General features: G+C 41.5%; 1 protein-coding gene across 1 annotated transcript in view; it reads left to right on the top strand.

Annotated features, from left to right (window-relative positions):
- LOC137242495 (neuronal acetylcholine receptor subunit alpha-10-like) overlaps positions 1-25572 on the top strand; it is a 140710-nt gene that overhangs the window by 39665 nt on the left and 75473 nt on the right. Inside the window, exon 3 of the mRNA XM_067769782.1 lies at positions 16447-16545. Within this exon, the coding sequence (XP_067625883.1) occupies positions 16447-16545 (99 nt within the window). The remainder of the gene's footprint in view (positions 1-16446; positions 16546-25572) is intronic.

Raw genomic sequence — 25572 nt, 5'->3', positions numbered from 1 at the left:
TTGTAGCCTCGCTTCTGGTGTCACTTGTGGTGTTAGTGTACTCTCCTATCTGTTCTAAGTGTTCTACTATATTCTCTAGCCCATCAACGATAACGCTAACCGCTTGTATTCTGGCCCTCCATTTTGTTTTTGATTTACGTTTGACAGTTTTTGTTAAAGCATTTTTTAACAATTCCCATGTTAACGTTTTTCGTGGGAAAAAGAGATATGTATATGCTTTCAATTATTCCACAACCTGTCGCAAGTGTTCCGGATATATGCATGCATTTTTTAGTATATAAAATTTTTTCCAGAAATCAGTTACAATAAAATACAAATTATCCAGGAAGTTCTGCTTTGCGGACCATTTGGCACCCCCTGTGTGTAGCTCGCAGGGCAAGATGCTCCCCCCACCCCCCTCACTACGCCACTGGTTTTGAATTAAGCAATGCTATTAGCTAACAAATTATTATTATTTTGACAATGTAATCTACATTTTAATACCAAAATAAATGTAACGTCAGTTGTCATGTGTCACAATTTACTTCAAGTATCTGCTGTCAGTGGAAATTTGCAGATGTAGTGACGGTAATGGAATGTATCCGCTGAGCCCATAAGCACAGCAGCAATGTTGAGATCGAGGGTGATCCTTGCAAAACTTCACAGTTCAATTGTGTAGTACACGACGATGCACACTACCAAACTACCAAACACAAAATAATAAAATACTTGGCGATGCTCAAATTCGTTTTGTGTATTGTTTTTGTGCGGCACAATAATACACAAAACTCTTAGTCCGCATTGAAATAAAAAATTAGTGTGCATGCATTTGTGCTCTCTAGGAACGAGTTTTGTGTTTACAAATCTCATTTCTTTTGCGATTTGGTTGAAATTTGGTATATAGGTAGCTTTAGGGGCCGACCTATTCCATACAAATGTATTTATTGGGCAAATTGCTTGCAGTCTGACACATAGGAAGATAATAAGGGCTAATGAGATATAAAAGGGAGGAAACGAAAAAGATACTGCTACTACAACAACAAGAACAGGAGAGAATGCGTTATGAAACATCTTGAAATTCTTTTTAAATTATGTAAGTAAACCAAAGTTCGGACCTGCTAGTGAATGTATGGAGATTCTGTATTACCATGCTTATAGATACAGCAAAGAGCAAAGTGTTTGTATCAACGTACCTGGTAAACCTTTTGCTTAGCTGATAAGAGAATAATTAAAAATCTCACATTCAGATATGTTTTTACATTACAGAGCTCTCAAAATATAAGAATGTTTTTAATAAGAAGATATCATTCATTTTCAATTTAAAATGGCATACGTATATGTCTAAGTTCGTTCCCTTCAATGCCGCTGTTACCAGAGAACCAGGGAGGTGACCTATAGAAGCCAGAGAGGCTCTACACCTCCGCACGATGTCTGATTTTATCATGTGTTTGGCTGTCAGCAAAGATTGTTACGTCGATGTTGGAGACCGCAATATCTTGGAGCAGCTTTGCCGCTCTGTCTGTGGCATAGACCTCGGCTTGGAATACACTGCATGAGCCAAGAAGTCGGAATGATTGGCTTAACTGTAGATGTATTGAGTACATCCCACCTCTAGTTCACCTGCCCATTTTCGAGCCGTTGGTGAATATTGTGATGCCCCTGCTGTTGTTTAGGTCTACTTCCCATTCCTCCCTTGAAGGAAGTCCAAACCCCCTGTGATGTGGTCTGTTTTGGATGTTAGGTCGGTTATTATTCCGTTTAATTGCCCCTTCGTCATATCGTCCAGAATAGTCGCGTGTCCGTGCTTAGGGGTTTTCCACATACTGGATTCTCTTAGTCGTAGAGCTCCTCTAGCGGCTAATCTCTGCAGGACACTTGTAAAGGCGTCTAGGGAAAGATTACATTTAGCGCTTCCTGGGTTGCGTGCTCACGGCGCCTGACATTCCCGGGCATGCCAGCCTTTGTACCTTCCCAATCCTTTGTTGATTTCTCTTTTTATCTAGTGCCTTCCACCAGACCAGAGCTCCATTTGTTAGTATCGGTGAAGCCCATTTGCAGACGTAGTATGCTGCTAGAGCTTTCTATGATCTCATATCAATGTTCCTTCTCGAGCTTAATTTGGAATCGAGTGTAATTCCAAGATATTTCGCTTCCGAAGATAGGTTTAACGTTGTGCCGTTTAGCCTCGGTAAGTTGAAGGAGGGTATCTTTGTCTTTGTCGTGAACAGGACAAGTTCGGTTTTTGTGGGGTTTACCCCCAGCCTATTTTGCCCTGCTCATCGCGAAATGTCGCAAAGTGCCGTTTCCATGAGCTCGCTGATAGTTGGCAAGAAGTTGCCTGTGATCAGAATCACTAAGCCATCGGCGTACGCAACTACCTTTCTTCCTTTTCTCCTACAGATTACAAGAATTTCGTTGACCACCAGTTCCCAGAGGAGAGGCGATAGCACCCCGCCTTGGGGTGCCTCTGGAGGTCATTTTGCCAATAGAACCAGTCCCTAAAGTCGCGTTGACAACTCTACACCTAAGCATAGAATCGATCCATGCAACTATAGAGCTTTGGATTACATATCGTGTAAGAGCCATTCCTCACCTTTACCTTAAACACGAGTGGAAAGAAAACTTTATAATTATAAATTGTACTATTGATAAAAGTTTGAAAAACTTTTAGTTTTAAACAACAACTTTTCTGAAAATGCGTGTTGCGAGTTTTATTACACGGGTCAACAAAAAATTTTACTTTGACTTCAAAGCATTAAATTTCAATTCTTTAGGTCGTAATTTGACGAAAAAAATATATGGCATGAAAAAGTTTGCTTTCCTATTTAGGAAACCGCTTGAACGAGTTTTAATATCGAAATAACTTACAAAAAAGTGGAAAATGATTTAAAAGTGTACACTTTAGTTTTTCTTTTATGTTCATAGGTACTATCCCCCAATAAACCCCAAATATAGTCTCCCATCATGTTTTCATTATATTGGCCTTGATAACGTTGTTCGAAGAAGAGCCTAAAAGCTCTGCTTTACTTTTTGGTAAATTAAAATCTCTAATAAAATCATTAAAATCTTCAGTAGTGACGAAATGATGTTTTGGTTGTTCTGCTGTCGGTAAAAACTCCTTATCGGCATTACATTTATAAGAAGTAAGAGATGATCCACTTCTCTGCGATAATTTTTTCGGTTGCTCTAGTACTGGTCGTGTCAGATCTTGTGCGACTGGAGCAGAAGAAGATTCAAGATCAGGATATTCTATAGGTTTTGCATTTTTACCTCTACGTCTTTTACTCGGATTCACAATGCAAAAGTAGCAGTCTTTAACGTGGTCTTCCCTCACTAGGGTAGGCACCTTGTCGTTGGTGTGAGGGCTTAGCCGAACTCCATGGCGCCCGACTATGAGGCGGAGCTGTTTAGGACTGACATCTACGCCGTTTCGCCTCATAGGAGGGCGGCGGGATGTCGGTGACCAAGAATTGCCAACCCCCTAATCTAGGGTGTTCTGCGGACCGTGCCTATTGGACGATAAATTCGGCTGTATTCGAACGGAGCCTTCCCGATACCGGGCCACCTCGGTAAGTATTTATGGCCTTACCACAGTAAGGGGCGCTGCTGTGGCGGACGGTTCTTCCCCGTATATAAAATTGGACCGCTGAGCCCGCCTTGTCGGGCAGGTGGTCGTACGACCAAGGTGAACGACTCATTACCTGATTGTAATAAGGACGATGTAAAGAGGAGGACTGAGTCGCAATCAAAGGGCGACAAATACGAATTAAGCGATGCGTCGGGCTCGGGGAGCGAGAGTAGTGCTGATTCAATGAACTCCATGTTGGAGAAGCACACGAATGAAAACGGAGTAGAATAGTGGAGAAGGGTACGGAGCAGAGGAAGTAAAAGAGCTCTCTCGCAGTACCGTGCAGCACTAAGAATTGTACAACGCTTGGGAGCAGTGGTCGACCCAACAGGAGTGGAGATGGAGCGCTTGGAATGGGCCCATGAAGCGGTAAAATTAGGTCGAAGACAGTTCAAAAGGTTTGCTGCGAGAAACCCTCGGTTCTGCCACCTGTACGAGGAGGAAGAAGCGTCGAATGGCAGAATGAAGAGGCAACGTTTGGCGGAAGGTGACAAGCCTGCTTTCAAGAGGCAGAAAGGACCCAGTCCTAGAGCAGCGAGGGAGGGCATTCGCATAGACAAGACAAGTATGCCCAAAGCTGTAAGGCAGATGGGCTCCAATAGCGAGGTAGCAACTACCTCGAAAGCTGCGAGTCAGAGGGAAGTTCCATCTACGGAAGTAGGAGATAAGCCAAAGGGAGATAACGCTAAGACTCCGGCTTTCTCGGAGGCGCTAAAGGGAGTTAACGCTAAGACTCCGGTTTTCTCGGAGGTGCCAAAGGGAGAAAACACTAAGACTCCTGCTTTTCCCGAGAAGATGATTGATGTGGCAAAGCAGTCACTGACTGTGGCGCTGGTCGGACAAATGACTACTGAAAGGTGGAGATCTGTGGAAAGGGAGCTTATTAGCTAATCCTAAGATGATGCGGGAACAACCAAGTAAGCCTCTTCCAACCTTTGATTCGGGGGGATGGTATAATGGTGTGAAGATGTTAGCGTGCGACAACATCGCGAGCTTGCGGTGGCTGGAGGAAGTGGTTCCAAAACTCCAAAGGCTAGGCACGAACGCGCGGTTTAAGGTGGTGGATAAAGCGCAAATCCCCATGGTACCAAAAGTTAAGGTATGGATACCATGCGTGATGAAGTCGGAGGATACACTGCGACTTCTGCAGAATCAGAATCCGAACATACCGACACAGGATTGGAAGGTACTTACTGTATCTCGGCCTACCGAGGATGGTCAGTTCTACATCTTCCAAATAAACAAGCTGGCGGAGGATATTTTGTACACGCAGCTTGGTAAAATTTCCTTTGGTACTGGCAAAATTTACATGCGACTCAGGAAAAGAAGTCCCGAGGATAAAAACCCTAACACGCTAGAGGTGGGCGAAGTCTAAAAGGACCTCAAAAGCCTAAGGGAAAAAAGACAGGTGGAGGTCCCCGACGTCACCTCGAACGTGCTAGAAGAGGACCAACCGCTAAATGGTGTTGTGACTCGCACAGAGGAATACCCGGCACAACAGTCATGAGAGGCTGAAGGGGGCCTCGAATACGCTAAACCAAAAGGGCAAGGGGAGGACGACGACGTCAAGACGAAGGTGTTGGAGGGGGACAAACAGCTCAATGGTGCTGCAAGTCCTACAGATAAACCTCCAACACAGTAAAGTGGCGTCGAGCGAACTCCTGCTAACCCTTGAGGACGGTTCGTTTGACGTGGCGCTGATCCAGGAGCCGGGACTCTCATCGGGAGGAAAGGTTTCTGGACTTAGCGCGCGCGAGTTTGGCGTTTACTACGCGCAAACGGAAGGACGTGTGCGAGCTGTAGTAATGGTAAGGAAACAGCTGCATTCATATATGCTGCCTAACTACACCACTGAGGATCTCGTAGCGGTGGCCGTTGAGCAAAAGCATAAGCAGGCATTTATTGTGGCGTCCTTCTACATGGCCCATGCTGCGGAGGTTCCACCGATGGAGTGCAAAAGGCTAGTACAGGAGGAAGGGCGCAAAGGGCGGTTGGTCATACGCGCAGATGCAAATGCGCACCACAATGCGTGGGGAGGAGCAGATACGAACGAGAGAGGAGAATCTATATTTTGTTACATCCTGCAAACCAATTTGCAGATAATCAACAGGGGAAATGTCCCTACATACATTGGTCCAACATCCAGGAATGTTTTGGATATTACATTGAGTTCCGAGCGTTATATATCTAGGTATGAGTGGATGGTTCTTGGTAGACCATCCTTCTCCGACCATGCGTATATCAGCTTCAGCATCCCCTTAAAGAGGGTAGAGAAGGGAGGAACCTTTAGAAACCCAAGGTCAACGAACTGGACTAAATTCCAGAAACATGTAGAAAAAAAAACTGGGACAACCCAAAGATGTTGCTAATGTAGAGGAACTGGATGAGTCTAATGAATTCCTAACTAGGACGCTTATGACTCTGTAAGAAGATTGAGAGGAAAATCAAAGCCGCCATGGTGGAGCAATGAGCTGAGTCTTCTAAGAAGACAGCTAAAAGAAATGTTTAAGCTCGCAAATACCGCGGAAAGCGAAGCATGTCAGGACGAGTACAGGGATCTACTGAGGATCCGCAAGCATGAAATTACCAGGGCGAAGAGAAACTCATGGAAAAGTTTCTGTATGGACATAGAGTGCTCCAGCGAAACAGCACGGATGAAAAAAGTCCTAGCAGAGGGAAACATAGTCCAGGGACTAATAAAGAAAAAGAACGGGGGATGGTCACGTAATAGTGAGGAATCCCTTGAGGTGCTTCTCGATACACATTTCCCATCGGGAGACGGTTTAGAAGAGCCAGCAGACATCACTCACACTTCGATAACGGAACTAGTAGTGCCGGGTTTGGTGACCGATATCAAGATCGAGTGGGCAGTGAAGACGTTTTCTAAGTTTAAATCGCCGGGGCCAGATGGTATATTCCCGGCCATGCTACAAGTCTCAAGTAGGGCGGTCGTGGAATGGCTTAAAATAATATTCGATGGGTACATAAGACTGAATCATGTACCGCACTCTTGGAGAACTGCTCCTGTAGCTTTTCTACCAAAGGCAGGGAAGATCGGTCACGTGTATCTCAAAGACTATAGACCCATTAGCTTAACAGAATTTCTGCTCAAAACCTTTGAGAGGCTGATAGATGTGTACATAAAGTCCAACGTGGATGAAAAGCTGCTCTCCACAACACAGCATGCGTACACCAAAGGCAAGTCGGTAGACACCGCATTGCATAGGGTGGTAATAAGCATAGAGAAATCCCTGGAATATAAGGACTATGCTCTAGGAGTCTTCTTGGACATTGCCGGGGCTTTCAATAATGTTGCAAATGGGCGATCGGCTGCATGTTAAATTGCAGAAAGATTGCATCACAATGGGAATTGTACGAGGCCACGAAATCAGTGGTCAGGGGCACGCCGCAGGGAGGGGTGCTATCGCCTCTGCTGTGCGGCAATTCGATGTGGGGCCCGTAAAACTTACGGCTTACGCAGATGACGTTGCAATTGTCATAAGTGGAAAGTACCTTCCAACGATTTTTCTTTGATGGATCGGGCGCTTCGGGATATTAATACCTGGGCATCTAATGTCGGGTTGAAAGTCAATGCGGAGAAGACGGATATGGTCTTGTTTACAAAGAGGTGCAAGGTCCCAAATTGGACCAGGCCTAAGTTAGGAGGGGTGACCTTACAGGAGAAACCTTGCACAAAATATCTAGGAATCATCCTAGACAGTAAGCTGTCATGGAAGCTCAACGTGGAGGAGAGGGTCAAGAAGGCCTCAACGCCACTCTATGCATGTAAAAGAATGCTGGGGTGTACGTGGGGCCTATCGCCCTCTCTTTCTCATTTGGTTTTTACAGCGATTGTAAGCCCTATTCTATACTATGGAGTTCTTGCTTGGTGGAAAGCCAAACTAAAAACAACATACCTCAACAAATTAGAGGGGGTATGCAGACTATCGATGCTTAGCATTACGGGAGCCCTGAAAACAACCCCGACGGCTGCACTGTATGCCATTCTGCACATTACACCTGTAGACCTGGTAGCAAAGAACGAGGCATTAACGACCGCAGCCAGGCTCGGTGCTTCGGGGCAGCTTGAGCGCCGACCATATGGCCACAGTAGTATAGCGTCATCAATCACAAGACGAACAGACTACCTGATTCCCTATCTGCACTTCGAGGGAGATCTTAAGGGCACAATAGAGGTGGACGGTTGGCTCAAGGGTGCGCAAATGGCGGACGAGGCGATACATGTGTACACCGATGGTTCCAAAGTAGTGGAAGGAGTAGGGTCTGCGGTATACTGCGCTGATCCGGAAATAAGCAGATCCTACAGGCTGCCGGATTACTGTAGCGTTTTCTAAGCGGAATTATTAGCCGTAACCAAAGCAGAAGAAACCCTGGAAGAGAATAGCTTAAGCTGCAACCGTGTTAACTTTTATATTGACAGCCAAGCAGTAATTAAGGCAATAATCTCGCATAGCACAGCATCTAAATGCGTGTTAGAGTGTAAGCAGTATCTGGAGAGAATCGGGACAGGGAGAAGCATACATCTATATTGGGTCCCAGTGCAAATGGGAATAGATGGGAATGAAAAAGCGGACGAACTAGCTAAAAAGGGCGCATCCCTTGAAGCTTGCTCCGTAGACGTCCCAATTAGATTGGGCGAGATTAAGCGAAGGCGAGTGGTGCACATGATCGACCAAGCGGGAAAGGCGTGGGTTCAAGCGCGGGGCTGTAAATTGTCGAAGATTATGTATAGGTCTTACAACCTTAGACTAACATAGTTGCTTCTATCATTAAAAAGAGAGGAATGTAGACTCATGACGGGTATTCTGACTGGACACTGCCTTCTGGCGTCACATGCCTTTAAATTAGGCTTGTTCAGTGATAGCAGATGTAGGAAGTGCGGGTTCCCACGTTCTGTGCTCGTGCCCTGCACTTGCCAGGCTAAGACTCCAGCTATTAGGAGTGATACAGCTGTCAGATATAGAAGCAGCAAGTGGCTTAAGTCCTAGGAATCTTCTAGTATTTTCCAAGAGGACGGAGTTATTTTATAACATAGGTCTTGGTTTTTGATAGGGTTTTTCAGTTTGGTCGTTAAAACAAACTTCTGGTAACACTACGGACTCAATCAGTCTATATGAGGTCCTCATGGACCGGCCAGTTCAACCTAACCTAACCCAACGTTAGATGCTTGGTGTTGCAAATTTCATAGATCTTTTCTCACCTCGATACCAACCTAAAATATAGAAAGAGAAATGAATATGTCTACTTTATTTAATTTACTATTTAAATAAAATTTGCCTACCTTCCAAACATCTTTTACAATAACTAAAAGCAATATGTGGAGCCCATGTCTTGTCTTGATTCCAAACAGGACATCCAAAATATGCTTCGTGTGCTTCACAGAGTATGAGAGATTTATTTAATTCATATTTTATATCTCGAACTTTAATAAATTGCCCACATATATATGTAACGAAAGCAAACTTTAAACCGAAAAAACCTATTTTCTTTTCGTTTTTGTTTATAATACACCAGAAAATCATGAAATAAACTTTAGGACAAAAGAACAACTTTTTTTTGCTGAGTCGTGTTATCTGTCGTTATTCGACAATTTTCTCATTATACTAAATCAATTCCTACTTTGTTCTATTCATTTAAATACCCCACTATCTAGTTCCAAGCTACAATGAGAATATAAATAAATAATGATAATAATAAGAACCCCCTATTTCTTTCGCCAATGTTAGCGATGTTACCTTCCTAATGTTGGCTGAGTTGTATTTAAGAAACACACTTGCAAAGTGTGCCAGCATCCTTAGCCAAAGCAAATGTCAAATTCTTCTTCTTATGATTTGTGTAGACAAAAATGCCCACAAAGAAAACTAACCAAATAAAAAGTTATTGATCAATTTATTCAATTTGATTTCCGTGTGCGTGTTAAAGAAATTTGATGTTCTCTTCTATGAAATTTTTCCGCGAATGGACATTTCGTTTCATAGAATGTTCGTTTCAGTTGATACATATGTATAATTTGAATTTCATTTATGTGTTGGTACATGTATTGTAAGTATATAAAGATTAATTGCAAGTATTGGAAGTTGACATATAAATTGAGAGGATTTGAACATACATTTTATTATTTGATCAAATAGAAAATTCGAATAAGAATACTCAAATTTGTGCAGGGTTGTATTTCATTTTTACATTTGGGGATTAATAGTATTGCGACAACATTCCACCTCCAGGTGAATCATTATGGAGATTCACAAACGTTTAAAGCGGCTAGCTTGCTGGCTGGTCTTCGTAACTCACCGTGACCAGTTTTGACTACTGCAGATCGCACTTGTCCATCTTTTGCTGTTATTACTTCTTTGATTCGCCCTTTTATCCATTGACTACGAGGTAGACTAGCGTCGCATATTATTACTAAATCGCCACACTTCAATGGCTCGACTGGTTCCCTCCATTTGGAACGACACAATAATGTTGGCAAATATTCGCAGGTCCATCTTTTCCAAAGGCGGTCTTTTAGTGCTTGCGCTATTCGATATTGTTTTCTCAAACAAACGTTTTCTTCGTCATTAGTCGGCGTTTGGGTTGAATTTAGGCAACCAAATAAAAAGTGGTTTGGTGTTATGGGCTCTTCATCCGTGGGTGAAATTGGGACGTCTGTGAGTGGTCGACTGTTAATTATGTTTTCGGCCTCAATCAATGTGCTTCTAAAGGTTTCGAGACGTGGAGCTTCCTCTTTTAAGACTCTCTGCAAAAGCCGTTTCACACACTGGACCAATCTTTCCCAGCACCCTCCAGTGGACGGATGTGCAGGACAATTAAAAATCCATTCGATGCCACGTTTTGCACATTCTTTCTCAAACTGGGTAAAGTCCCATAAACGTTCTTCATCTTTTAACATTTTCTGCGCACCAATAAAGTTTGTCCCATTGTCGCTACGTAGTCGAATTGGTATACCTCGGCGGTTGACGAAATTTCGTAGGCAAATTAAAAACGCATCTGTTGATAAGTCTTCTGCCACCTCCAGATGAACGGCTCTGACTGTTAAACACGTGAAAAGTGCGACCCAACGTTTTTCACGACGACGACCAATTGTTATTTGAAATGGACCACAATAGTCGACACCTACGTAGCTAAACGGACGGACGAAAGGCGTCAAACGATCAGCTGGCAGCTGACCCATCATTGGCGTGTTTGGCTTGGCGACATTGGCTTGGCATATAAGGCACGATCGCTTGACGGAACTCAATACTGAACGAACATGTGGTACCCAGAACTTTTGGCGAACTTCATTTATCGTAAGACTTTCATTTTGATGGTGAAATTTCTCATGCAAATATGTGACGACTAAACGTGTAAAATAGTGATGTTGTGGCAAAATGATGGGGCGACGTGCTGAAACAGGAAGGCAGTATGCTGCGTCGATTCTACCATTAACCTTTAGAAGACCATCATCATCGACGAAAGGCGTTAATGCATATATGTGACTGGACTTAGATACGTTTTGTTTTGAGCGTAGTTCGGCGAATTCGCTGGCGAAGCATTCCTCCTGTACGCGGCGACACAGTGTTTTTTCTGCTTCTGCTATTTCTGAGGCTTTGAGTTCTCCGATACGTCGGCACCGGTGTCTGCCGTTGGAAATGAAGCGTTGTACCCAGCTCATGACTCTGAGAACCTTCAAATAAGAAGAAAATTTTTTAAAATTAATTATATACTCATCCTTTGGCGATGTCAGGACTAGGCAGGTCCTCTTCTCCTCTGCGGCACAATCATTTGGTACGAAATCTGCTAGTTCTTGTGGCCATTCTTCTTCTTCCAATTGTAGAAACGCTGGACCCTTTAGCCATCTGTGATTTGGATCAACTGTGGTACTAGTTTACCTCGAGTAGCATCATCTGCTACATTAAGCGCTGTTGACAACCACCTCCATTGAGACGACATAGTGGTGGACAAAATCTCTGCTATTCTGCTGGCGACGAACTGTTTATACTCTCTAGTGGTGGACTTAATCCAGAGTAAAACAGTTTTGGAATCACTCCAGAAAACAACACGATCAATGTTTACGTCATGGCATTCAATTATGGATTTATGCAAACGGCCTCCAAGAACTGCCGCCTGTAATTCCAAACGAGGGACTGTCATACCCTTTACAGGAGCGCATCTTGACTTAGCTGCGACGAAGACGACATCCACATTGCTACCTGTTTTTATTCGCCAATATGCTACAGCTGCGTAGGCGCTGAAACTCGCGTCGACAAACACATGCAGTTGAATCTCATTGGCTGACATTAATCTTTCAGAATAGCAGCGTGGGACAGAGAAACTCGATACCTTTTGGAAAAACTCCCACCATGACGTCCATTTAATGTTAAGTTGTTGTGGCAGTGGCTCATCCCATTCGATTTGATATCTCCAGAGTGACTGTTGCAAAAGTTTGATGTATATTGTTATATTTGCGAGAAATCCAAACGGATCGTAAATGGCCATAACAATACCGAGAAGTTCTCTTTTCGTAGGCGGTCGTTTGCAATTTAGTACATCACGTGAAATTTTGTGAAATTTAACGTGGAATTCGAAGGTATCGTTAAGGGTATTCCAAAACATGCCCAAAACTTTATCGGCAGCTGATTTATGTTCCATATCAACATATGTTACGGATGTGTCACCTTCTCTCCCCAGTTTGATTTGTAAAGATTTGTCATTTGACACGAAGTTCCGCAATTTGAAACCTGCTGCTGAGTTGATGTATATAACTTCTCTTACGACTGCCTCAGCTTCGACTGAGTTCGCAAAACTGACTACCAAATCGTCGACATACATATTATTAACAACGACGGTGGCTCCTCGTGGCATAACAGACTCATATTTCTTGGCGTTTAAATTTTTAATATATTCTGCACAGCATGGCGAGCACACGGCTCCGAAAATCATGGATTGCATTACGTATACTCGAACGGGCTCTGACGAATCCCCATCACGCCACAAAAATCGCTGTGAGTTCTGATCGACATCCCTTATGGCTACTTGGGAAAACATCTCTTGTATATCGGCCGCTACTGCTACAGAGCCTTGACGGAATTTGTATATTACGGCGATAAGTGACTGTGCATGTTCCGGCCCTTTGAGCAAAGCCGAATTAAGTGAAACATTGGATGTGGCAGCGGCTGCGTCAAACACAATTCGAAGCTTGTTGGGCTTATGTGGATTTACTACCCCAAAATGTGGCAAATACCATGTGGTTGGACTTGTTTGTGCAACCTCATCTCGCGACAATAACCTAGCATACCCTTTTTGAACATACTTCTCAATTTCGCTTCTATATCTTGTGTTGAAATTACTATCTTTTGACATACGCGACTCTAGGTTTCTCAAGCGCTGATATGCCATGTCAAAACTAAATGGAAGTGTTGTGTGATCACTGCGCCACAACAATCCAACTTCGTATTTTTGATCCAACTCTTTCGTTGTTTCTTCTAAAATCACTCTGGCACGTCGATTGTCATCGGACTCCAATATAATGTTAGTGCTACGTACACCAAAACTATCAACTGAGTAGTACTCACTCACCAGTTTATGCAACTCTTGTAATGACTGTTTCTTGTGGACATGCAACACGCGTGGATGCATTTCTTGGCTTTGCTTGAGTGGTCCATATACTACCCACCCCAACTGAGTTGCTATTGCGATAGGCTTGTTTGGTCCTGCATCGACCGTTTTATTGGAAATACCCAAATAACTATTGTCGAGACCCAGTAAAACTACAGGTTTGGCATTATAATAGCTTGTTACGGGCAACGACTGAAGGTGAGCAAACTTTTCTTTTTCAAACGACTGGATTGGTAAATTAAGCGACCTTACCGTGTGAACATTTTTAATATTATATTTGGCATAACTACCCTTGATTGTGACTGAAACCTTTCTAGAATTTTCTTTAACCTGACTCTCACCATACCATTGCAAAGTCAGAGGTATGGTTTGACCACGTAGACCTAATGTGTTAGCGACGTTCTCTTCTAAAAGAGTGATAGATGAACCCTCATCAAACATTGCATATACAGATATACTTCCGTTTGGCCCAGACAATGTTATTGGCAATATCTTAAAAAGCGTTGATTGTTTATCATCATGACAATTTAATACACGTTGCACTTCTTCAGGGGTTGGAGCTAATTGAGATGCATCCAAATGCAACAACTTATGATGCATCCGTTTACAACCATTATATGAACATTCTTTACGTTGGCGACAATTACCCAGACTATGCCCTTTACGAAGACACCCAAAGCATAATCTGTTGTTTTTGACAAAACTCCATTTTGTTGGTATATCACCCGATAGAAACTGACGACAATCTTCTAGTTTGTGTGACTGTCCACACTTTATGCATGTACCCTTCGTTTCAGACTGTACCTCGTTATTATACAGGACTCTGCATGTAGAATTTGTAGCAGATCCATTGTGACGTGTTACTGTGCGTGACTGCGCAGTCGACGTTGACTGCGATACGTTAGCTTGAATAGTCCGAAGCGAGACATCTGACACTCCTGGCAATAAAGAAACGACTTTAGCTATTTCACTTAACCACTCACCAAAGTTTTCCACTGTTGGAAAAGGTACAATAGTTGCTGCTCTTTGGCTCCATTCATACTGCTTGGATGGCGGTAACTTCCCAACTAAACATTCGAGTAGCGTAGGGTTCATTAAATGATGTGAACACCTAGCTGATTTAAAAAACGCAATAATATTTCTGACGCGATTCGAGAAATCCAATATTTGATCTAAGTGATTCTCGTTTATAGGCTGAAATCGTTGTACTTTTTGCAGTTGTGCTTTAATTAGTAATTCCGGACGACCGAAGTTGAATTCCAACTCCTGAATGACCCGTGGAACATCTTCGGGGTAGATAAGCAACGACGTGACGGCTCTCTTAGCAGCACCTTGCAGCGCTTTGTGAAGGCGCATTAGGTTCTGCCTGTTGCTATAATGGAATTAATTTGTTGTATCATTATAATTGGCCAAAAACAAAGGCCAATCTTCTGGATTGCCATCGAAATTTGGCAATGGAAATAGCTTGACGGCAGAATTATCCATGAAAGTTAAGGCGGCGCTGTTCAAGGTAGGCGTTTGCGTTGGCGTTAGCGGCATATGTGTTGATGATGGTGTCGGCTGAATTCTTTCTTGTTGTTGTATTGACGGCTGATTTTGCGATAATAAATGCGCATGACTTGACGTTGACATTTGCGATTGATTTTGCGCTGACTGCGCTTGCATAGACGCTAGCATTTGTGACTGATTTTGCGCTGACTGCGCTTGCATATACGCTGGCATTTGTGACTGATTTTGCGCTGACTGCGCTTGTATATACGCTGGCATTTGTGACTGATTTTGCGCTGACTGCGCTTGCATATACGCTGGCATTTGTGACTGATTTTGCGCTGACTGCGCTTGCATATACGCTGGCATTTGTGACTGATTTTGCGCTGACTGCGCTTGCATATACGCTGGCATTTGTGACTGATTTTGCGCTGACTGCGCTTGCATATATGCTGGCATTTGTGATTGATTTTGCGCTGACTGCGCTTGCATATACGTTGACGTTTGCGTTGGCGACTTCATGGTTTCGGGAGTTGCAGCGTTGACAAAGCTGACTCCGATTTCTTGCCTGTTACCAATTGCATCACTTCGCAGCGCTTCTACACATGCTTGCAATGACGCAATGCTAGAAACCAACAATGCGATTTGGTCACTGGCAATGGCAACGACTGAAGCACCCGCTAAATTCTCCGCACCTCCTGACTGGTCAGCTTGCTGTTCTTCCATCTCGCTTGATGAATCGTACTGCGACTTGTCACTCAATGACTCCTGGCTTTTTGTAATTTTCCTTTTTTGTAATCTCGTAAACATTTAAACTTTAGTACGCGATATAGAGAACAAATTTCTTTAAACAAATGTAGACAAAAATGCCCACAAAGAAAACTAACCAAATAAAAAGTTATTGATCAATTTATTCAATTTGATTTCCGTGTGCGTGTTAAAGAAATTTGATGTTCTCTTCTATGAAATTTTTCCGCGAATGGACATTTCGTTTCATAGAATGTTCGTTTCAGTTGATACATATGTATAATTTGAATTTCATTTATGTGTTGGTACATGTATTGTAAGTATATAAAGATTAATTGCAAGTATTGGAAGTTGACATATAAATTGAGAGGATTTGAACATACATTTTATTATTTGATCAAATAGAAAATTCGAATAAGAATACTCAAATTTGTGCAGGGTTGTATTTCATTTTTACATTTGGGGATTAATAGTATTGCGACAACAATTTGCTTGCAACAAAATTTGGGAGTTGGCTACTTTTCCATATCAGATGGCGCCAGTGTCGCTCATTCTACCGTTCTCCATAAAAATACGTGCAATCTACATAATCCATAAGATTGAGTAAAACGCATCTATATGAAAAACTGCTTTTGTGACGGGGCTTTAAAACACAAAGCACCTTCGTAGCGTGCGAATACACACTAAGCTGCTGTGCCGCACAAATACAATACACAAAACCACTTCGTGCTTCGTATGTCTGCCATCCATATTGCGATATCTTTTACTCTTTATATCTTGTGATTCGCTATTTATAATAGGATAGCCTATCAAAATTTGAATCAGCTATCCAGACGGCACTTTAAATTTATATAAATTAAAACTGGTTTTATTAATTTTGTGTCATCTACTGTAGATTTATATTTTAGTCGCTTAAGTCCATTTATTCCAATCAAAATGTGTTCGAACATAAATTGCATAACATATGTTTTTTTTTATTATAATAGGCATGGCGAGATCCGAAACTGGCCTGGAACCCAATCGATTACAACAATTTAACTCGAATACCTGTGCGACAAAAATTAATTTGGGTGCCCGACTTAGAGGTGTGTATAAATTAATTTTGAAGTGTACATATGTAAAATAACAAAGTTGTCTTAAGCTTTATCAAGGCTCGCATCACGTTTCCACGATTTTCACTCAAACCATAAATATGAAACCGTCAACCTTTTATGAAAAAAACAATAAATTATAGATCGAATTAGTGCGCGTTGTCACTAGTTCCCACATTTTATTCCATCCGTTTCAGTTTTCCTGAGCTATTGTTATTTGAAATATCGTCTTCGATCACGGATCGTAATACGCGATTGCGGCCTTTATTACATTTTCGTATAAACATCCGCTCATAAGAGCCTATTATAGTGGATAAATAAATGGCTACGATAGGTTAGGTAAGGTTAGGTTCCGGGGGCTGCCGTCCACATTGAAGCGGCACACTTAGGCCTTTATAGGCCCATTGTGAAACCACGCGGGTTTGTTCCTCCTCTCCTAATCAAACCACTTCGTTGAGTTTGTGAAGCTAACTAAGCATCGTGTATTGACCTCAGCTATATCAGTCAGATCTACGAGAAACATCTTGCCCATAAAACGTTGCCTTCTTCTACCGAGCGCTGGACATTCACAGAGTAGATGCCTAACAGTTTCAGGTTCTTCTTCATTGCCGCAGCTTCTACAATAATCATTAAATGGAACGCCAATCCTTTCCGCATGCGGTCCAATACAAACATGACCCGTGCCGTGAGCCGTTGATTTCACTTTGCAATTTAGCAGAAATATGGATTATGGTATTATATATAGATCCGGTCAAAATCGGATAAGGACCACGCCTACTTTCAAAAAAAGAGGCTTACAATTTCAGTCTTAACAAAATTTACAATATACATATGTATATACATATGGTACGCCAGTAGAGATATGGTAGAGCAAAGTACAAAAGTTTGGAAAAAAGGAAAATCGTTCTGATCCCCTTCTATTTAGTTAATGTCTCCACAAAACGTTTAATGCCATACAAAATACTTGACGATTGTGCCATTTTTACATATTTTATGCCGATTCCGAGAGGTAGATGAACTTTCACTAGGAAACTTTTCATTGGATAAATACACCCGAAGTGCTTGCGAAAATACTGCCAATTTAGACAATCTATCAAAAATCTTTTATATAATTAAATGTTCGTAACGTTTCTCTTTAAACGTATATGTGCAAATTAGCAATTAATTCACTTCACAGTTTCCGTTTCGTAAAGCGCCTTTATTATAGATATTTTTCTTACCCTAACCCCTAACTATCGTATGCCACACATGCATGTACATTATCTATGTTACACACATATGCCTTTTTATACTCAGTTGAGCAGAGCTCACAGAGTATATTAACTTTGATTGGATAACGGTTGGTTTTACAGGTATAAAGGAATCGAGATAGATATAGACTTCCATATATCAAAATCATCAGTATCGAAATAAATTCGATTGAGCCATGTCCGTCCGTCCGTCTGTCCGTTAACACGATAACTTGAGTAAATTTTGAGGTATCTTGATGAAATTTGGTATGTAGGTTCCTGGGCACTCATCTCAGATCGTTATTTAAAATGAACGATATCGGACAATAACCACGCCCACTTTTTCGATATCGAAAATTTCGAAAAATCGAAAAAGTGCGATAATTCATTACGAAATACGGATTAAGCGATGAAACTTGGTAGGTGAGTTGAACTTATGACGCAGAACTGCCACCGCCCACTTTTAAAAGAAGGTAATTTAGAAGTTTTGCAAGCTGTAATTTGGCAGTCGTTGAAGATATCATGATGAAATTTGGCAGGAACGTTACTTGTATTACTATATGTCTGCTTATTAAAAATAAGCAAAATCGGAGAACGACCACGCCCACTTTTTAAAAAAAAAATTTTTAAATTCAAATTTTAAAAGAAAAGTTAATATCTTTACAGTATATAAGTAAATTATGTCAACATTCAACTCCAGTAATGATATGGTGCAACAAAATACAAAAATAAAAGAAAATTTCAAAATGGGCGTGGCTCCGCCCTTTTTCATTTAATTTGTCTAGGATACTTTTAATGCCATAAGTCGAACAAAAATTTACCAATCCTTGTGAAATTTGGTAGAGGCTTAGATTCTAGGACGATAACTGTTGAAAAAGGGCGAAATCGGTTGAAGCCACGCCCAGTTTTTATACACAGTCGACCGTCTGTCCTTCCGCTCGGCCGTTAACACGATAACTTGAGCAAAAATCGATATATCTTTACTAAACTCAGTTCACGTACTTATCTGAACTCACTTTGTATTGGTGTAAAAAATGGCCGGAATCCGACTAAGACCACGCCCACTTTTTCGATATCGAAAATTACGAAAAATGAAAAAAATTCCATAATTCTATACCAAATACGAAAAAAGGGATGAAACATGGTAATTGTATTGGTCTATTGACGCAAAATATAACTTTAGAAAAAAACTTGGTAAAATGGGTGTGACACCTACCATATTAAGTAGAAGAAAATGAAAAAGTTTTGCAGGGCGAAATCAAAAACCCTTGGAATCTTGGAAGGAAAACTGTTCGTTGTATTACATCTATAAATAAATTAGCGATACCCGACAGATGATGTTCTGAATCACCCTGGTCCCCATTTTGGTCGATATCTCGGAAACGCCTTCACATATACAACTATGGGCCACTCCCTTTTAAAACCCTCATTAATATCTTTAATTTGATACTCATATCGTACAAACACATTCTAGAGTCACCCCTGGTCCACGTTTATGGCGATATCTCGAAAAGGCGTCCACATATAGAACAAGGGCCCACTCCTTTTTAAAATACTCATTAACACCTTTCATTTGATACCCATATCGTACAAAAAATTCTAGAGTCACCCCTGGCCCACCTTTATGGCGATATCTCGAAAAGGCATCCACCTATAGAACTAAGACTCCCTTTTAAAATACTCATTATCACCTTTCATTTGATACCCATATCGTACAACCAAATTCTAGAGTCACCCCTGGTCCACTGTTACCGCCACATAATACATTTAGCTTCTAGTAGTTATTCAACACTGAAATTATCTATTGTTATTATTCTTTAGTACATACGATCTTCGTCGATTTCCGTACTCACACGGACTTATACACATTTTTCGAAACTAAACTATCACATGTGAAATTTGAATACCTCGCAGTAAGTACAAAATGAGCCATTCTAGTTTACAGGGTCAATCATCCAGCCACCCAAAACCACATCCTCCCGAAGACCAGCAAAAGCAGCAACTTAACACAATGGCGACGAACAAATGTCCATTAAGCTTCGCCTCGTGTGCCTCTGCAAATACTCAAGCGCGTCGAAGGTCACTGGAGTTACGAAGTCTCGCTGAGGAAGAACAAATAAAACTAGACTTCGTTGACAGGAAGTATAAGCTATTAGAAAATGACGTAGATGAATCGAGTAACGATTCGGGTTCAATGAAAGCAAGTGCAGTTCAAGAATGGATAAATTCGGTGAATGCTGCACCAAAGGAATCTACAACGCTTGGTGTTGCGAATGCTCCAGCAGCCGCTGAAGATGCACTAAATTCTGTAAATGCGCCAACAGCCAATGGAAATAACATCGCACGTAATCACATAAACTCACAAACTGCTAATTATAGAAGAGCAAACGTCACTAGCAATACTCGGAATTACAATACACAGGCTACGTACATTCCAAACGCGACCATGAATTACAACCGGCACGCGGAACCTATTATAGGCGATCAAACATGCCCTAACACTTACCCTATGCGGGCGGAATGCACAATGTTCCAACAAGGTAGAACACAAGAAAATGCAGCGACAACAAACGGCCGCGCAAATTTTGCCTTCAACACTTCTCGATATAACTCGACGACGTTACATATTCCCTCTTCGTTAATAGGGCCACAGAATTTTGCACCTCCACCACGTGTGTCAAACATGACGTTCCCACAACTTACAGAAACTGCACCGATTAATAATAATAACCGTAACAACTTGACTTTGCAACAAATAAACGCACGTCACTCAGTTCCACGCGAATTGCCCACATTCTCTGGACGACCGGAAGAGTGGCCAATTTTCAGTGCCACGTATGACTGGTCTACAACGGTCTGTGGGCTAAATGATGCTGAAAACTTAATCCGACTTCAAAAATCTCTAAAAGGAGACGCGTACAATGCTGTTCAACATATCTTAATACACCCGGCATGTGTGCCTGATGCTATATCAACACTAAAAATGCTATACGGTCAACCAGAGAAAATCATCAACTCTATTAAAAACAAAATAAAAGCAATGCCACCAATTAATCAAAATAAGTTGGAAACTTTCACTTCTTTTGCTGTGAATGTTAAAGGCTTAAGAGCTACTATAGAAGCATCCGGCTTATATAATGAATTAGAAAACTCGTCTCTATTGCAAGAGCTTATAGAGAAATTGCCCCCAACTCTCCAGCTGAAGTGGGGCACCTTTAAATTAGGTTTATTAAAAGAAAACAAATACGTAAATCTTGCTACATTTTCAGATTGGATATTTGACGTCGGAATTTCTGCTAGCAGTGTAAATGTAAATCAAGTTATGCAAACGTCAGACAGTAAAAACAACAAAGCTTTTGTTTACTCTCACGCTACTCAGCGAAGGAAATGTTGCGTTTGCAAACTGAATTGCAACAATGTTGCGAAGTGTCAAAAATTTCTTAGCATGGATCGAGCAATGCGTTGGAATATTGTGAGACAACATAACCTCTGTAAACAATGCCTCGGGCAACATGTTGATAGAGCAAAATGTCAAAAAGGTTGCGAAGTGAATGGGTGCGTTTATAAACATCACTCTCTTTTGCATCGTTTTTTCAGTACACGAAATGAGGGCCAACAACAAAAGCAACCACAACTGCAGCCAATTGAAGAGCAATTAGCAAATGTCAAAACAAATGCAAACAGCTGTAATGCGCATTGCAATAAAAATCAAAACGTTTTATTTAGAATTTTGCCTATCACAATATTTGGTAAAGACAATAAGTCTGTTAAAACTTTTGCATTTATTGACGAAGGATCGTCAATAACGTTAATGGACCAATCAATTGCTGAAGAATTAAATCTAAGTGGAAAAAGCGAGCCACTATGCCTGAAGTGGACAGGTGACGTGCGGAGAACCGAAAATGAATCGAAGGCAGTAAATATTCAAATTGCTGGACCAAATCAGCGAAAAATAAATATTAAAGCACACACGGTGAACAAATTATCTCTTCCAATGCAGAGTCTGGATTATGGAAAAATCAGTGAGGAATACAAGCACATAAGAAACCTACCCATATCGAGCTACACCAACGCTATTCCTACACTTTTAATTGGTATCGATCACTTTAAATTGGGACTAGCGCAAGACATAAGGGAGGGTCAGACAAACGAGCCAGTGGCAATAAAAACAGTGTTAGGGTGGCACATTTACGGAACAGCTGGAGATAAATCAGCGGCACATGAACAGTGGAATTGCTGCGTATGCGAATGTTCAAAAGAAAACGATGATGAACTGCATGCTGCGATTAAGAAGTTTTACGCATTTGAAAGTCTAGGCATTGTTGCTACGCAGAAGTCGTTACCTAGTAAAGAAGATGAGCGTGCTTTAAATCTGTTGCACGAATATACTCGCCAAGCTCCTAATGGCCACTACGAAAGTTGCCTTCTGTGGCGCTTCGGTGAATTTAAATTGCCGGAGAGCTACATTATGGCAAAAAATAGATTTATCTGTTTGGAGAAAAAGCTCCAACGTGAACCAAATCTTAAAGCCATACCACTATAGCTGATTATTTAAGAAAAGGATATATTCATAAACTAACGAGCAGCGAGATCAACGAAAACGAACAACGGCGTATATGGTATTTACCAATATTTGCGGTGTTCAACAAAAATAAGCCAGGCAAATCGCGTGTAGTATGGGACGCTGCCGCTTAATCACACGGCGTTTCCCTTAACACTTTTCTGTTGAAGGGACCCGATCTAATCGTATCCCTGCCCGCAGTTTTATACAGGTTTAGGCAAAAATCTATTGCTATATCAGCCGACATTCAAGAAATGTTTCATCAAGTATTGATTCGCCCCGAAGATCAACACGCTCAACGTTTTCTTTAGCGTGGGTGTGATGCTTCCGTAGAGCCGGATATTTTTGTTATGAAGGTGATGAACTTTGGAGCAGTTTGCTCTCCATCGACTTCTCAATTTGTTAAAAACTTGAATGCTGAACGATTTGCCAGTAGCCAAGCTAGAGAAGTCGATGCTATTCAAAACAACCACTATGTTGATGACTACTTAGATTCCGTCGACTCTAAAGAAGAAGCCATCACTCTTGCGCATAACGCGCAATACATTCAGAAGGCTTGTCCCGAAGTTTTAAAAACATTGGGCGAATCAGCCGCCAAACTTAAAATTAATACCAGCGGCGATAACACCACGGAAAAAGTATTAGGAGTTTTCTGGATTCCCAGTGACGACGTAATTACATTTAAACTTTCACCTTTAATGTGGCATGAAAACATTTTTAACGGGAGCAAAGTTTCAACGAAACGTGAGATGTTAAGCATGGTAATGACTATATATGACCCCCTTGGTCTAATCAATAATATATTAATATTTGGAAAAATATTATTACAAGCCGTCTGGCGCAGCTCAGTCAAATGGGATGAAGAAATTGGAGCCAGTCTAGCAGAAGAATGGTTTCAATGGCTAAAATGTTTGCCTATATTATAAGACATCAAAATTCCGCGATGCTATATAAAATACCATGCTAATTACGAAGGAGCTGATGTTCAGCTGCATACCTTTGTCGATGCCAGTGATTCTGCTTATGCCGCAGTATGCTACTTACGTGTATCAAAAAATAACGTCGCAGAATGCTCTCTTATAGGTTCAATGGCTAGAGTAGCGCCTCTAAAACAAATTTCTATACCCAGACTGGAATTTATGGCAGCACTGATAGATGTTCGGTTCTCAAGGTCCGTATCGGATTCATTATCGATTAAGATAAGCCGTAAAGTTTTTTGGTCTGATGCCAAAACAGTTTTAAGCTGGCTGCACTCAGATGCTAGACGCTATCATCAGTACGTGGGACTGCGCATAGGCGAAATGTTGGAATCAAGCGACCTTTCAGAATGGAGATGGATTCCGTCAAAAAGTAACGTTGCAGATGAAGCCACCAAACGTCATAAAATATTTGACGTCACTTCATGTGGGCGTTGGTTTAATGGTCCGGACTTTCTTTGTAGGCCTGAGGATGAGTGGCCACAAGAACAACATAATATTGAAGCGACTATTACTGAGCTGAAGAAACATGTCCTTCAAATATTAGAAGTTACACCACTAGTAGATGTAAATCGCTTCTCAAAATGGTGTCGGCTATCTAGGACTATGGCTTACGTTATGCGCTATATTCAAAACTGTAAGAGACGCAAGCTAAATCAGTAATTGCTTTTCGGAGAGTTACAACAAGAAGATCTTTATAAGAGTGAACTATTTCTTTACCGACAAGCACAGCTCGAAACATTTTCAGAAGATATTGCGCAGCTAAAAAGTAAAAATCGTCTAAGGAAAACCTCTTCACTATACAAAGTGACAGCATATCTTGATAAAGACGACATTTTAAGGGTGTACAGCAGAATAGCTAATGCGCCGGGGCCTCGAGAGAACCCAATAATCCTTCCAAAAAATGGTCGCATCACAGCCCTAGTTGTTCGGTACTTCCATTCGAGATTCCATCACTTAAATAATGAAACCGTGATAAATGAATTACGCCAATATTTCTATATTCCACGCTTACGATCAACAGTGAAATCAATTTTGAAAGAATGTCAAATATGCAAAATTATAAAGGCTAAACCCGCACCTCCACAAATGGCAATATTACCACGAGCACGTACCACTCCATACGTAGCCCCATTCACGTTTACATGTATAGATTATTTTGGACCGATCCTTGTTACGGTAGGACGTCATAAAGAAAAAAGATACGGTGTTTTGATTACATGTTTGACATTGAGAGCTATTCACGTGGTAATCGCTTTCTCTTTGACGACGAGCTCTTGTATCCTGGCATTAAGGAATTTCATATCTCGCCGAGGCACGCCCCGAGAAATTTACAGCGATAATGCTACTAAATTTGTTGGCGCAGAACGGGAATTACGAGAAGCTTTAGAAGCCGTTGACAAAGAGGTGCTCGTTCGCTCTTTCACAACCGCAACGACATCATGGAAATTCATCACACCGGCAGCTCCTCACATGGGGGGCGCATGGGAGCGCCTGGTTCGCTCATTTAAAAATATATTTTATAAAATTACTCCGACTCGGGCACCGACTGATGAGCTGCTTCATAGTATGACGACGGAAATAGAAAATATCATTAACTCCCGACCATTAACGTATATACCAATCGATAGTGATCAAGAGGAAGCCTTAACCCCCCATCATTTTTTGTTGGGTAGTTCGAATGGGATGAAACCCTTTGCCATCTTTGATAATCACCATACTGTTCTACGTCATACGTGGCTTACAGCTCAACAATATGCTCAGCATTTCTGGCAGCGTTGGGTCAAGGAATACTTGTCAAGCTTAACTTGATGCACAAAATGGCATGAGAAGAAGAAGCCGATTCGAGTAGGAGATTTGGTGGTGGTTGTTGACCCTGGAACTGTAAGAAATGTCTGGCAGAGAGGTAGAGTGCTAGATACAAAGACTGCTTCGGACGGACAGGTTCGGAGTGCCACTATACAAACCTCACAGGGAGTTTTCGAAAGACCGGCTGTCAAATTAGCAGTACTAGATGTGGCTCGGGAAAAGGAGTAAGCCCACGAATGCTTCTCGTCTTACTGGAAGGGAGAATGTTACCGCCACATAATACATTTAGCTTCTAGTATTTATTCAACACTGAAATTATCTATTGTTATTATTATTTAGTACATACGATCTTCGTCGATTTCCGTACTCACACGGACTTATACACATTTTTCGAAACTAAACTATCACATGTGAAATTTGAGGTTAATCATTGCAATTTGAACAG

This window comes from Eurosta solidaginis, chromosome 2 (genome assembly GCF_040869045.1).
Source record: "Eurosta solidaginis isolate ZX-2024a chromosome 2, ASM4086904v1, whole genome shotgun sequence".
NCBI lineage: Eukaryota > Metazoa > Arthropoda > Insecta > Diptera > Tephritidae > Eurosta > Eurosta solidaginis.
Note: the sequence above shows the minus strand (reverse complement) of the source record. Positions and strands in the feature narration are given on the sequence as shown.